The sequence below is a fragment of the Coptis chinensis genome, chromosome 5 (assembly GCF_015680905.1).
Source record: "Coptis chinensis isolate HL-2020 chromosome 5, ASM1568090v1, whole genome shotgun sequence".
In the NCBI taxonomy this organism is placed as follows: domain Eukaryota; kingdom Viridiplantae; phylum Streptophyta; class Magnoliopsida; order Ranunculales; family Ranunculaceae; genus Coptis; species Coptis chinensis.
The window spans coordinates 70738592-70753072 of record NC_141460.1 but is presented as its reverse complement, the minus strand read 5'-3'; the positions used below and the strand labels follow the sequence as shown (position 1 = coordinate 70753072).

Sequence of the window (14481 nt, the reverse complement as noted above, 5' to 3'; positions counted from 1 at the left end):
TCTCTCACTAGACATAAGACCGATTAGTTAATTACGAAATCATTCCATGCTAAAGAACTAGGAGTGGAACGAATTTGTTACTCCACTCTATTTCGATAGAATTGAGAGTAGAAAACTTGATAGCAATTAGTAAAATAAGTTTTAGTTTAGTTACGTTTTGAGTTTTATCGTTCATTTCGTAGGTAAACTTTATCTTTTTATGGTTATCATGGCCTAAAAAGGCACGGATATCGTGAACTGTTCGGGGGATAGGTAGTGAAGCAATTTTAACAATTTTAGCTTTATCAACCTCTATCTCGTCTTTCAAAATAACATGACCTAGAACAATTCCTTTGGTCACCATGAAATGACACTTCTCCTAATTAAGCACCAAATTTTTCTCTTCACAACGCGTTAACACTTTAGAAATGTTGGATAGGCAGTTGTCAAAGGAGTTCCCATAAATGGAAAAGTTGTCCATAAAGACTTCCATATAATGTTCCACCATATCATTGAAAATGTGAAGGATGCAGCGTTGGAAAGTACCAGGTGCATTGCAAAGACCAAAAGGCATTCATTTGTATACAAAGGTGCCAAAGGGACATGAGAAAGTTGTCTTCTCTTGATCAGCTGGATCGATGACAATTTGGAAGTAGCCGGAATAACCATCAAGAAAATAGTAGTAAGCATGACCGACTAAACATTTTAGCATCTGGTCAACGAATGGAAGAGGGTAATGATCTTTACGTGTTACGACATTAAGTTTGCGATAATCAATGCAAATTCTCCATTTCACCGGGACGCGAGTGGAAATACATTCATCATTTTCATTTCGCACAACTGTAATGCCGGACTTTTTGGGAACAACGTGGACATGACTAACCCAAACACTATCAGAGATAGGGTATATGATACCTGTATCAAGTAAATATAAAATTTCCTCCCTCACCACCTCCTTCATTGCGGGGTTAAGGCAACGTTGCGGTTCCCGCGATGTCTTTGTGCCGTCAACTAGATGTATGCAATGCATGCATACACTAGGGTCTATTCCTTTGATATCATCTAAGGACTAACCGATAGTGGAGCGGTGTTCACGAATGACATGGATCAAACGCGCTTCTTCGTCGGTAGTCAAATGGGAAGAAATTATTATAGGGTGACTACCATCATGATCAAGATGCACGTACTTCAATTCAGAGGGTAGAGGTTTTAAATCCAGAGTTGGAGGAGTGGGGATCAAGGATTTGTGAGGGGCCATCTCTTCAATGGAAAAAAGCAAGTCAGGTTCATTTGAATCAGTTGGCAACACAACAGTGAGGTAAAATAGTGGTACTGACTCTAATAATGCGTGGACATCCTTAATGTACGAGTCATCGTCAAACTCAGGATTATCAAAAGAAAGAAATTGGTGTACCTCGTCTAGGGGAAAAAAGTTTGCAAAATATTCCTGTGCCAGACTATCAACCTGCTAATCTCACCCTCAATTTTAGGATCGGGAAGTTGTTTCATTAAGTTGAACACATTGACTTTTACAGAAAGGTTCATGAAAGACATTGTCATTGAACCATCCCGACAATTGATAAAAGTGTTAGCAGTTGCAAGAAATGGACGTCCTAAAATTATAGGAATGGAGTCACAGGCAACTTCGGTATCTAGAATTACAAAATCAACGGGGTAGTAAAAATCTTGGACCTTGACTAGGACATTTTCTACGTTGCCCTTTGGGTACTTGATAGAGCGATCCGCGAGTTGTAGGGTCATGTTGGTAGGTTTTAATTCATGAAGACCTAACTGCTTAAATAAGTAGTAGGGAAGTAGGTTAACACTAGTGCCTAGGTCTAAAAGTGCGGTAGCGGTATACTTGTCCCCCAACGTGCATGGTACATTTGGCTGACCTGGGTCCTTATATTTAACCACACCATTTGTAGCAGCAATGGAGGGAAACTGCTCAGTGAGAAATGCTTGTTGAGGAACATTCGTTCGTCGTTTGTTGGTGCACATGTCCTTCAAAAACTTGGCATGCTTGGGCAAATGCTTAAGTGCATCGAGAAAAGGTAGGTTTATGGTTAAATTTTTGAAGGTTTCTCGGATCTCATCGAAATGTTTGTCCGGTTTGTTCTTTGCCAAACGGGCAGGGAATGGAGCTTTTAGGCGGAATTACGTATATGGATCATTGGCGTCTTTCCCCAGGGACATGGTTGTAGATTTGGAAGGAACAACTTTGTCCACTATAGGTTGCGAGGTAGGAGTTGGAAGGACGTCAGCTGTGTCTTTCGTCAGTTCAATGTCTGGCATACGTATGTGATTGTCGACGATTCGGCCAGAATGAAGAGTTGTGATGGCATTCACCTCACCCTGGCTGGGATTACTAGATCCTGGTGTATTGTTGAGTTCAAAGGTAGTGTTTGTGGGCTTAGGATTGGGAACTGCTTGGCTAGGAAACACGCCCTTCTGACTTTTATCGTGTGCTAACAGTTGAAGAGATTGTTGGATAGATGCTAGGATTTGAGATTGTTGATTCATGTAAGTTAGAAAAGTTTCAGCTATTTTATCGGCAGTGGATTATCACACTAGAGTAGCAGGAACAAGTTCACGGTTATTATTTACGGGTTTATTTTGGTAGCCATAACCTTGATTAGCAGGAACAAGGCTGTAGTTGTTTTGGTACCCTATATTGGCAGTGTTGGGAAACTGACTTTGCCCTTGCTGGAATTGCAGAGAATTTCCTTGACGGTAGGAATCATAGTTCGTGTGTGGTCGTACAGGAGGGTTGTTGAAACCTGGAGGAGCTGGCTGTTGGGTAGGGGGACGCCAAGCCAAATTCGGATGTTGTCGCCAAAGTGCATTAGGGATGTTGAAAGCACAAGCCTCTTTAGATGGTTGAGGAGGGCACTTGTACGCCAAAATACAATAAAAATTGGAGTGCTCAGGACTTAAGCAAAGACGACATAGGGAAGCGTTGGCAGCCATGACTTGTTTGGGTTTTTGATCATTTACTTGAACCGAAAGAGCATCGACCTTTTTGGTTAGGGACTCGATCAGAGATTTAATTCCGGATCGGGTTTGACCTCGAACATAGACTTAACTTTGGTAGGAGTGTCTTTAGAAAATCTGGAAGAATCAGTGTTATCCCAATGGGTGTTTCGTGAAGCCTGTTTCTCGAGAAAAGTGTATGCTTCAATAGTGCCTTTGTGGGATAACTCATTCTCATGGAGACCAAAGGGTGGGAAAATGTATGTTGGATAACTTAAGTTACTTTTATGATCCAGTGCTCAAATGTTTTGCCGCTTATAGTTAAAACAAGTCAGGAGGAAAACAACTTATCTTCTCAACTCTCTTTCCCCTTCCTTTTCAGGCAAAATCATTCACTGACTTACATTGTAAGTTCTGAAAAGCATAAGGAATTCTCCTCTTCTGGTTAAATCCTCCACTGAGAACAGTGTCAAGTTCAGAATTGGAGTTATTATCTATTTCTCCATTCTCTATGCGCTGTTCTTTCTTAGGTAAAATCCTCTGCTGTCAACAGTATTGAGTTCCAAAAAGAAACACCAAAGAATGGATCTTTATGAATTTGAGTGTCCCTTCAATGGTAACAGGAAATGCCAAGCTCCTTCACAATCTGATCAGGGGACGTACATTGGAAAGGAACTAAATTCTACAAACAAAGCTACGACACAAAGCAACAACAAGAAAATTTCTTACGCTGAAGCAGCACGTCAGCCCACACAACAACAGTTGGAAGTTCATGAGCTTCCAACCCCAAAGAAGATGGGGGACTATCCAGCTATTACAATCCCAGAGAAAGCATATGAGAAAGGTTTGCTCTACTGCAAATTCTGTCTGGTGGGTCGTATTGATTTGCAGAAAATATCAATTGACAAAGTGCGTGAGATTGCAAAAAGAATTTGGCAGCCTTTCGGGGGGCTTATAACTCCCATTGGCAAAGGATACTTGTTTCTACGATTTTCGAATGCTGAGGATCTAAATAGGGTGTGGGAGAAAGGAGCCTGGGACTTTGACAAAAGTCCCATGAGAATAAGTCAGTGGACACCAAACTTTTGTCCGGATAGCCAGAGACAGTCTCATGCTCTAGTTTGGCTTCGATTTCCAGGACTTGGACAAGAATTCTGGGAACTAGAAACCCTTTTGTTCATTGCACGAGGGATTGGATATCCAATGCAGATTGATGAGAAAGAGCTTAACAGGGAATACGGGTATTATGCTAAAATTCTTGTGGATGTGGATTTATCAGCACCCATACCGGATCAGATATATGTCAAAACCAAGACGGTGAAATTTTGGCAATTTGTGGAGATAGGGAAGCTGCCAAAGATGTGTACACACTGCAAGATTGTTGGGCATCTGGTTACAGAATGTAGGAAACTCAAAGGAGATATGCAAACTACTAGAGGGAAAGAAAACAAAGATAAGGAAGTCATGATTGACTTAACACCTGTTGATGAACCCCCCGAAGAGAAACCAAGAAGGAAAAGAGGCTGGAAATAGAACCAAGTTGAAAAGAGTAAACAGGGGGAGACAATATGGAGGCCAAAACCCACTGAGTGTATGGTGGAAACTCTAACTCATAATAGATTTGAGAATCTAGAGGTGGAGGAAGTTCTTAACATTGAGGAGCAGGAGCATGGTACAGAGAAGGATTGGGAATCAAATGGCGAGAAAAGGAAAGAAGGGGAAACTGCTTAGGCAGTAGAAAAAGATCAGAGTACTATTTTGCTGGTCCAGGAGATAAGTGCTGCAACAGGGAGGGAGGAGAATAACACGACATTGGAGATAAACACAAAGAGTAATAGTGCGGTCCCTACCCTCACTATCGCAGGCTGAAGTTCATCCTCTCGAGTGAAAGATATACATTCTGAGAAAGGTTTGGATGAGATTAAAGCAGAGACAAGAGATACTATGAGTCCCACAGCCATTAGTAGCAGCTTTAGCATTTTGGCTCTGGAAACCTCTCCGGGGAAAAAGCTTGCAGACTCAGAAGCCGGAAAGATTCTGAAATATATAGGGTTCTTGAACTCTCAGGAGGAAGAGAAACCTCTGGACCCAGAAACATCAGCACCTTCCTGATGGGCAGATTCGATAGAGGAAGGGGATATAGAGGAACAAAGTCAAATCGAAGAAAATCCAATGTCAGCTTCTCGGGAATGACAATGACATATTACCAACAGTGGTTTGAAACCACAGTGGCAGCTTCAACAACTGACTCCCCCCTCCACCAGGTCCAGATCAAGGTCAAAGACTGGAAAGAGGGTGAACTAAAGGTGTTAAATCTTTTTAGCCAATAAAACTCCAATATTCGTGATGAGGTGCATCTTTTGGAATATTAGAGGTATCGGAAATGATAAATCGCAGAATCGTTTATCGAAGTTAATCAATAAATGGGAACCAGATATTTTGGGCATAGCGGAACCGAAGATCAATCCTCAGGATATGTCTTTGTCTTTTCTCCAATCACATGGTCTGAGTCAACATTTCATCATAACTCAGGACGAAGTCAAGTTCCTAATCTATGGCTGTTTTGGAAGTCATCTATCACTCCTCCTAATCTTCTGCACTGCTCACAGCAATAACTCACAGTGGAGGTAGAGGGTGCTATTATCAGTATAATCCATGTCCATTGTATCTATATACAGAGGAGACCGCTCTGGACAGAACTACAGCACATCAGTAATGCTAATTTCCCATGGCTCTTAATGGGGGAGTTCAATGCTTACTTGAGTTGCTTTGAAAAGCAAGGGGGTAACAGACCATCAGCAGCGACAATGAATGAATTTCGAGAATGTGTTAGTACTGCCCTGCTTATGGAAGTTCCTTGCAATGGATTTCACCACACATGGTGGAATAAGCAGGTGGGGAGATTTAAAATTGTGGGAAAGCTAGATAGAATGTTTTGTAATGCTCTATGGAGTTCTAACTTCCCAGGATGGAACTACAAAGTTTGCAACAGAGTACGTTCGGACCATTCTCCCTTAGTGGGGTGTAGCATAGAGATTCCGAGACCCAAGAACATACCATTCAAATTCTTTAATATGTGGTGCTTTCATCTTTCCTTCAGAGAGGTGGTACAGTAGAGTTGGGAAGTTCCTATCCTAGGACACTCGATTTTTCTTCTAACCCAAAAATTGAAGAGGCTAAAAGGGGTTCTGAAGCGATGGAACAGAGAAGTCTATGGAAACATCAAAACTAAGGTGGAAGTGGAATCAAGGATTCTAGAACAGATACAGGAACAATTTGACCAAGGAAACATGTCCGAGGGTTTCACTATGCAAATGCTAGAGCAAGAAAACAAAGTGGAGGGGCTGCTAGAGCAAGAACAGAGATTTTGGAGGCAAAAATCGAGATCGAAATGGGATAATGACTATAATAGAAGTACCAAATTCTTTCATGCACTAGCCAATCTCAAAAGAAGTAAATAAGTGATCACTGAAATGAAGAATAATGAAGGGATTACTATAGATTCTCAAGAAGAGATTGGAGAATTCTTAGTCAAGCACTATTCGGAGAAATTCAAAAAAGTTGAGCATGACATCGGCTGGGACCTTATTCACTCTATGCCTTAACTTATCTCTGAAGCAGACAATGTAGCTTTGTCAGCATTACCAACAGCTCAAGAAATAAAAGAAGCAGTTTTTCTTCTTAATGCGGATAGTTCTCCAGGGCCAGATGGCTTCATTGGATTTTTCTTCCATCACTGCTGGGACATAGTGGAACATGATATAGTAAGGGTGATAAGCTATTTTTTCAGGCGGTCTAGTTTGCCTTTTGGTTTTAATTCTAACTTCATAGTTTTAATTCCAAAGGAAAGAAATGCAAATTAGGTGAACAAATATAGACTGATATGCCTTTCTAATTGTGTCTACAAGGTGATCACTAAGATTCTTGCTACTAGATTAAGTTTACTAGCTGAACGGATTATCAGCAAGGAGCAGTATGGATTCATCTCGAATAGAAACTCACAACAAGCCATTGGTTTAGCCTCGGAATTAATCAATGAGCTGCAAGCTCCCAGACATGGAGGAAGCATAGCCATAAAGATTGATATTTCTCAAGCCTTTGACACAATGGATTGGGAATTCTTATGGGTAATACTCCAGCAATTGGGATTCTGTGAGACATGGATACAATGGCTTAAAGGTGCATTTGCAACCAATTCTTTATCTATCATGCTCAATGGAGGCCCCCAAGGTCACTTTACAACACAACGAGGTCTTAAGCAATGTGACCCCCTCTCTCCCTTGTTATTTGCTCTGGCCGAGGATTGTTTGAGCAGAAATATCAGCCAACTGGTCCATGCGAAGAAGATTCTTCCGATGGTGGTGAATGCGAAATACTGTAGCCATTCCCATCTTATGTTTGCGGATGATGTGTTCCTTTTCAGCAATGCTCCCTTAAGATGCATTAAGAATCTGGTTAAGATTTTGAACAGGTATTAGGATTCCTTTGGGCAGCTCGTAAACAAGGACAAATGCAAGATCTTTCTCAGTCCTATGAACAATAGAAGAAAGACCTTATCAGGGGGATTCTGAACATTAATGAAGGTACCCTTCCAGAAAAATATCTAGGGGCACCTCTCATCAGCGGGAAAGTAAAGGTGGCTCTAACTCCTTTGATCGATAAAATCAGGAAAAGAGCCTCAGGGTGGGCTGGGAAGATGCTATCATTCCAAGGAAGGGTGGTGCTAGCAAGACATGTTCTCAATAGTATCCCTGTCCACAACATGGCCATTTACAAATGGCCAAAATCGGTGATAAAGGAATGTGAAACCATCATCAAAAACTTTATCTGGAGTGGCAACCCAGCAGAGAGGAAGGCTATCACCGTCTCTTGGGAGAAATCATGCAAACCAGCAGAGGAGGGATGGCTAGGAACAAGGAGGCTCAAAGATATCAATCTATCCATGCTTATGAAACAAGCTTGGACTCGATTGACTAAAGAAGGAGATTGGTCAGACTTCATGAGGGGTAAATACATTAACCGAGCTGGAGGTTGGTCCAACTACAAAACTTCAACAATTTGGACTGGTATTAAATGGGCGCTCACTGAAATGGCACCTTTGCATGGCTGGAACGTTGGTAATGGAGAGGCTATTAATATTTGGAGGGAGAATTGGCTGCTGCAGAAACCCATATGCGATTATTTTCAGGAGGAAAGAAAAGAAATTCTGAAATATTAAGCTAGACTTAGTGAATGCATTCAGGGGGATAGATGGATTTTCTCCATTGAAATGACGCAAGTACTTCATCACCTAAGAATTGATATCTCTAAGTTACCATAGCCAGATAGTTCTCAAGAGGACTTAAGAGTTTGGATGGCGTCTACAATTGGACAGTTTACAATGGTAGCGGCACACGAAGCTATCAGAACAAAAGCTTCGAAGCCAGCATGGAGTAAATTCATTTGGAGTTCTAAAGTCCTTTTGAGAACATAGGGCATTATGTGGAAACTAGCACATGGTGCTACACGAACTGATGACCAGCTCCAGAAAAGGAAAACTCACCTCGCATCTCGTTGTTGCATATGCCGAAATTAGGAGGAAACTCTAGATCACGTCCTATTTCACTGCCCATTCGCCAAGAAGGTTTGGAAGTTTGCCCAACAGATTTTCCACATACAGCGGGAGATGGAGTCATTCTCAGACGTGAGATAGTAGAGCAAACATTACAGCTCACTCATCTTGGACATGTGGAAATCTTGTTCACTGATGATCATGGTAAGTTTATGGAAAATAGAAACAAAGTAATGTACGACAACAAAGCTCCAAGCTATCCACAAGTTTGTTTCCTAGTCAGGAGAGCGATTATAAGAGCTCACCATAAGTCCTCGGGGTATATGGAGAATTCGGTGCATGATCTCAAGATTCTCAGACACTTCAATCTTCAGCACAAAATTTGAAGATCCCCAAAAATTTTCGAATGCTTTTGGCTCTTACCTCCTCCGGGTATTCTCAAGATAAATAATGACGGGTGCTCGAGGGGAAATCCAGGACGGTCAGGATGGGGGTTTGTGTTCCGAAACTGCAAAGGAGAATTTCTAGGAGCAGCTGCTGGCGGAATGGGTACGTCCACAAATTACATGGCAGAAACAATGACAATTGTGCAAGCCATTAAGCAAGTGTTCGAATTGGGATGGTGATATATTTGGGTGGAATATGATTCCTCATCAGTTGTTCACGCTTTCCAGAACAACACAACACATTGGAGAGTTAAGGAAATATGGAAATCTTTGAAGGGAAAAGCAGCATGAATAAATGTCACTCCAACCTGGAGAGAGACTAATTTGGGAGCAGACAACTATGCCAGACATGGGGCTACTCTAACTCAGGGAGACAGTATATGGTGGGTATCTCGACCCTCTTTCATGAAAAATTTGGAGAACCACTATACTACCTATTTTCGATTTGTTAACTAGATAACCATATTCTAGTAAAGGCCCTGTATTCCTATTTCTAATTCTGTTTTGTTACTTTGGGTTCCATGTAACTCTTATTCTTTTATTAATCAATTACCTTAAACAAAAATAAAATAAAATTCAGTAGCGCCTTTGTTTATGAAACAGCCACCATTCATGATATCTAATGCTTCCTTTTGATGGTCATAGAGACCATTAAAGAATGACTGGACTAAGACAGCGGTGTTGAGTTGATGATGGAGACATTCGAGAAGCAGATCCGTAAATCTGCTCCATGCTTTCGTAAAGGATTCTTGGGGATGTTGGCGAAAGAATTGAATCTTCTGAAGCATCTATGTAGTTTTCTTCTGAGTATAGAACTTTATCATGAATGCTTGTACGAGTTTGGCCCATGTGTCAAGGGATTGCGGCACTTCGCCTGCAAGCCAAACTGAAGCTTTGTCAGCTAAGGTGAAGGGAAACAACTTAAGTAAGACTTGTTCATTGGTAACGGTCGGATGGTGGAAAGTGGTGGCTACCTGCTGCATCCGACGAAGGTGATTGTACAGTTTTTCATGGTCTAGACCATGGTAAACAGGTAACAAATTGAAAACGTTTGGCGGAATGCGAAAATCACCTACAATCTCATCAAGTTTAATGCAGGAAGCAGGTCCTTCCTGTAAGGCGGTATAGAAGTCGGAAAGAGGATTTTCTACTGTGGGATTTTCCTGGGCCATAACTATGGGAGATGATGGCAACTGAGATACTTGACGAAGTTGATTTACAGAGGAAGAGCTCTGTCTAGGGGATAACTTATGTAGTTGTTTATCGTATTTCTGACGATGATATGTAAGTTCTAATTCCTTATTAGTACCAAACCGTAGTCTCATGCAAACACAAATTTTAATTCTAGGCTCATAAGGAACGAATTATATCATGAGGATTAGTAATTACGGAAGGAGGGAGGTGAACTACGTAGTCCTGAGCTGTTGCTAACGTGAGCAGGTAAGCTAGGATAACGTGTGAATATTCTAGCAGTTAGGTCACATGAGAGAATTGAGGGAGGTTGTCCGTGCTAGCACGTTTCTTAATTAGGTAACCTCAATCTTTCAAGTTTCCTAGACACTGATGGAATAGGATGATGATTTCTTTTGGTATATTATGCGATTATTATTAGTAAGATTGTGATGAAATTTAATTATTAGATTTTTTTATTATTATTTATTTATTTATTTATTATTATTATTTTTTTAGTTTACGTAATTAATGTATTATGGAGACGTGATTACGAAACATGCAATTAAAAACAAGAGATGCAAAAATAGAAGACTAAGCATGTAATTAACACATGCTAGTTGTACACAGGAAGTCTACACATGCAACTCTATATTACTTATACGTGAATAGAAACACGTCCTATGCATGCAATAATATATAGCTAAAAATATGTGCAACTAGATGCGAGCTAGGGGAATGTCGAGAATGAACTCATGCAAAGTAATACCACGTACGTGAATGGATGTAATATACACATACAAAAATAATCTAAGCAGGTGGTTTGAAATTACGCAGACATCCAAATATATTCGAATCATATTAACCGTATTAATATACAATGACGAACCACACATACCCAGAAAAAATTCTATATATGTAACGAGATCTCATGCCAACATACGAATATGCGATGTAAAACAGGTTATAGCAATCAACTAAATAATATCCTTAACAAAGTTTGAGGAGTTTAAGAATTCGAAACCTGGCGTCCCGCTTTTCATCGTATAACGATCGAATTAACTCCTGAGCTCGTGAACTTATTGGAAGTTGGATAAACAAGTCTAGAGAGTCCAAAATAGTACTGAGAAGGAAAGTGGCTTGGACCTGAAAACTGGAGTGTTGATATTCCAGGTTAGTCTCGTGCGCTACTATAATAGTCTCGTCCGAGACTGTAAGATCAATGCAGTACTTCAACTTCCTACAAAATACTTAGACTGTGCTAATAATGATAAACAAGATCTGGTTCACAGATATCTATTAGTAGAAAAAGAAAAGTTGGTACAAGTAGGTACGTAATACGATAGTATCGCAAAACAAATGAAAATCGAAAAGATGAGTGATAAATGTAAAATGAATAGTTTACCTACGAAATGAACGATGAATCCAAACGTAAGTAAACTAAACTTAATACTTTTACGTGTCTATTATCAAAGCTTCTACTCTCAATGCGAATTGCACTAAATGGAACTGAAGTTAGTTCCACTCCTAGTTCCCTAGCACGGATTGTTTTCTAAGTCTAACTAATTAAGCTCTTAAGTCAATGAGAGCTTTATGAAGGGGTGTTAACGATGAAACTAAAATGAGTCTACGTTGAATTTAACTCTGAATACTATGGGAATATGCTTGTTTTGAATCTAGATAAAGGATTAGAGGGGAATTGAATCCACCTCGAATCCAACTTAATAACCTAGTATAGATTCTTGTATCTCGATTCTCCGTTCGTTCTTACGGCAAGAAATTCGAGTTCTAATCCCTAGTGTTCATGGCATTTCTACCGAAGTACTAACTAGCATGTGAAAGTCGTCCACCCATTCTCATGAAACACGACTTTCTAGAGTGGAATAGAATCTACAAACAATTCTACACTAACAACTAAGTTTTCATCAAGGCTTCATCAACCCCTCTAATGGAGGTTTTAGCCTTGATTCATTAAACTAACATTTCCCATTGAATATAAACTAAACATAATGAAAAGATTCTAACTTTATGCGATTTCACTAAACAATAATAACAAAATCTAATTAATAACTATGAAATGATAACAAACAATAATGGAATTTAGATCTATAAATCGAAATTGTCAAAATAACTATTTTATTATCTAATCAATCAAGAACAATAATTTGAGAGTTTAATCTAAAACAAGAATTGAAATGAAATTAAACTTAATTAATCTAATGAAAACTAGATCTAGAATTAAGGTTTAATGGAGGCTAACTAATCTAATTTATTTTCTAACCTAACTATCTACCATTAACAATGAACTAAGCTTTTGTTCTTATACATTCAGATCCAAAATTCGTGCATGGGCTTGGAGCCATGGGTTGGGCGGAGAATCAGGCCCAAAACCCAAGTTATTTCAGTCCAAAAAGGCCTCTTCAGCTGCAGTTGACTTCCACAGACTTTTCGTCCACTTCTGCTCCTCTGATTGGGTCAAGGCTTGGACCATTACAAAGCTCTTTCCGAGCCGGTCGTTTTGACATAAGGTATGCCCAATTGAGGTCTGAGTCCAAAGATACGGCTTCGGAAGTTCTGCGACTTTGCTCCTCGTATCTCGCTAAAGTGGTACATTTTCGCACATAATGGACTTTGAAGCACGAAATGCATAAAAACGCGAATCGGTGTTAACTCTTACTTATTATTCACATAATTGGTCTAACAGTATGATTATTAAGGGGTTAAAACTACAGTTTTGGGCTCTTATCAAACCACCAAAAACAAACATTTTGCTTGTCCTCAAGCAAATATGAGAAATTAGAATAAGTGACCAAAAATGGAGTTCTAACTACTCTCGTTTTGAAAGTGAGCGATTGCATTGACCATATGCAACAAGGCCTTAAACCACTAGGAATTCCCTAGTGGGACGAGTTATAACCCTCGTGAGAGTTTCCATTGAAGGTACTCACAAACTTCATCTATACTACAACGACTAAGAAAATAAAACTATTGTTTCCTTATTCATGCTCAACTATCTATACATCTCTCTAGCAATTACATAAGAATAACCAGTCAAAACCCTAAGTTAATATATGCATAATAATCAATCATCTACAATAAACATATATCTGATGAGTAATCTTATCAAATGTTTAGCGGGTTTGTTTCTGAGAACTCGGAATAGCGTCCTTAAATAGGTTCTCACAATAATAGTCAAGAAACAACACTCTGATTTTTCCACTCAAGTTTCGCTACTCCAGATTAGTGTACAGTGGGCACACTTTACCTTACAATCTCAATGACAACAAGGAAGCGGGGTCGATCAAACACATCCGCCACTTACTATCACACTAACCTATTCCTAATTGAGCTAGAGGTCTTTATTAGGTGTTACGGGGATTAGGAGATGGTTTAAGAAGGAAGGAAATGGATATTCAAAAGGACAAGTCCGAGATAATAGAGTCTTCATTATTATGTAACTTAGAGAAAACCTTGTTATTTTCTTTTTTCTACACTTTGTTTCCATCCTTAGCCAGTTTTTTTTTTTTTCTTTTCCTTGGCTTTTGACTCCTTTTTATTCTATTTTTTTGGAGTTTTTATTTTATTTCTATTTTTCTTTTCTTTGGATGGAAACTTCTTTTTCTTTATTTTTGAAGCAACTAACAATTTTTGTTTACCACAGGTTTTTCTCTTCTTCTTTCTTCACTCATTCTATTCTCGGACTTATTCTAAATTGGGTAGGTTGATTTATTCTCTTTTTTTTTTTTTTTTTTTGTTTTGTAGCAGGGGTAAAGGAATTGTGGTGTATGGAAGGCTAAAGAAAAGGCTCGAGTGGCGACTAGCGGAAAATAATTCATAGGTTTGAATTCTGGCTATATCGATCCAAAAAGCGCCTAAATTCTCACTTAGGATATGGTTTAGTGATCAAGCAAGTGGGCGTGTGATTTCTCTATCCGATTTTACTTCTCCCTTGTGTCATTTCTCAAATGTTTCGGCTCATATAAGGCTTTAGGCTATATTCTCACAGGATTTGTAGAATAAGTACTCTAGCCTAGATTTTGAAAACTTTCTGCTAACAATCATAGATACTCATGTAATATATTTATAGATAGATGCAAAGATTATTACCTACATTATTAACCTAAGTTTCTAACAATTATTACGATCTGGCAACTATGTGAGACTTCTAGATTGTTAAAAGCATGGAGAAAGAACAATACCAATATTCCTAAGTGTATAGCATAACTTATTTATTTATATTTTTAAATTTTTGAAAATTTTAACTAGAAAACAAATGCATATTATATATTTATATCCTAGCAGATGTCTTAATTACACGTGTTTCTATGCCCCCAAACAAAAGCATGCTTTGTCCTCAAAGCA

The 14481-nt window shown here is 39.3% G+C and overlaps 2 protein-coding genes across 2 annotated transcripts; both read left to right on the top strand.

Annotated features, from left to right (window-relative positions):
• The first annotated feature begins 3534 nt into the window (after nucleotides 1-3534).
• LOC147498661 (uncharacterized) lies at nucleotides 3535-4485 on the top strand. Its single transcript, XM_086563310.1, has one exon. The coding sequence runs from the start codon at nucleotides 3535-3537 to the stop codon at nucleotides 4483-4485; it is 951 nt and encodes a 316-aa protein (XP_086419436.1).
• A 662-nt stretch (nucleotides 4486-5147) lies between these two features.
• Nucleotides 5148-8170, top strand: LOC147498660 (uncharacterized). The gene is made up of 6 exons (XM_086563309.1): nucleotides 5148-5258; nucleotides 5631-5846; nucleotides 6053-6161; nucleotides 6574-6722; nucleotides 6861-7423; nucleotides 7621-8170. Exons 1-6 carry the CDS (start codon nucleotides 5148-5150, stop codon nucleotides 8168-8170), a joined length of 1698 nt encoding a protein of 565 aa, XP_086419435.1.
• The last annotated feature ends 6311 nt before the right edge of the window (nucleotides 8171-14481 follow it).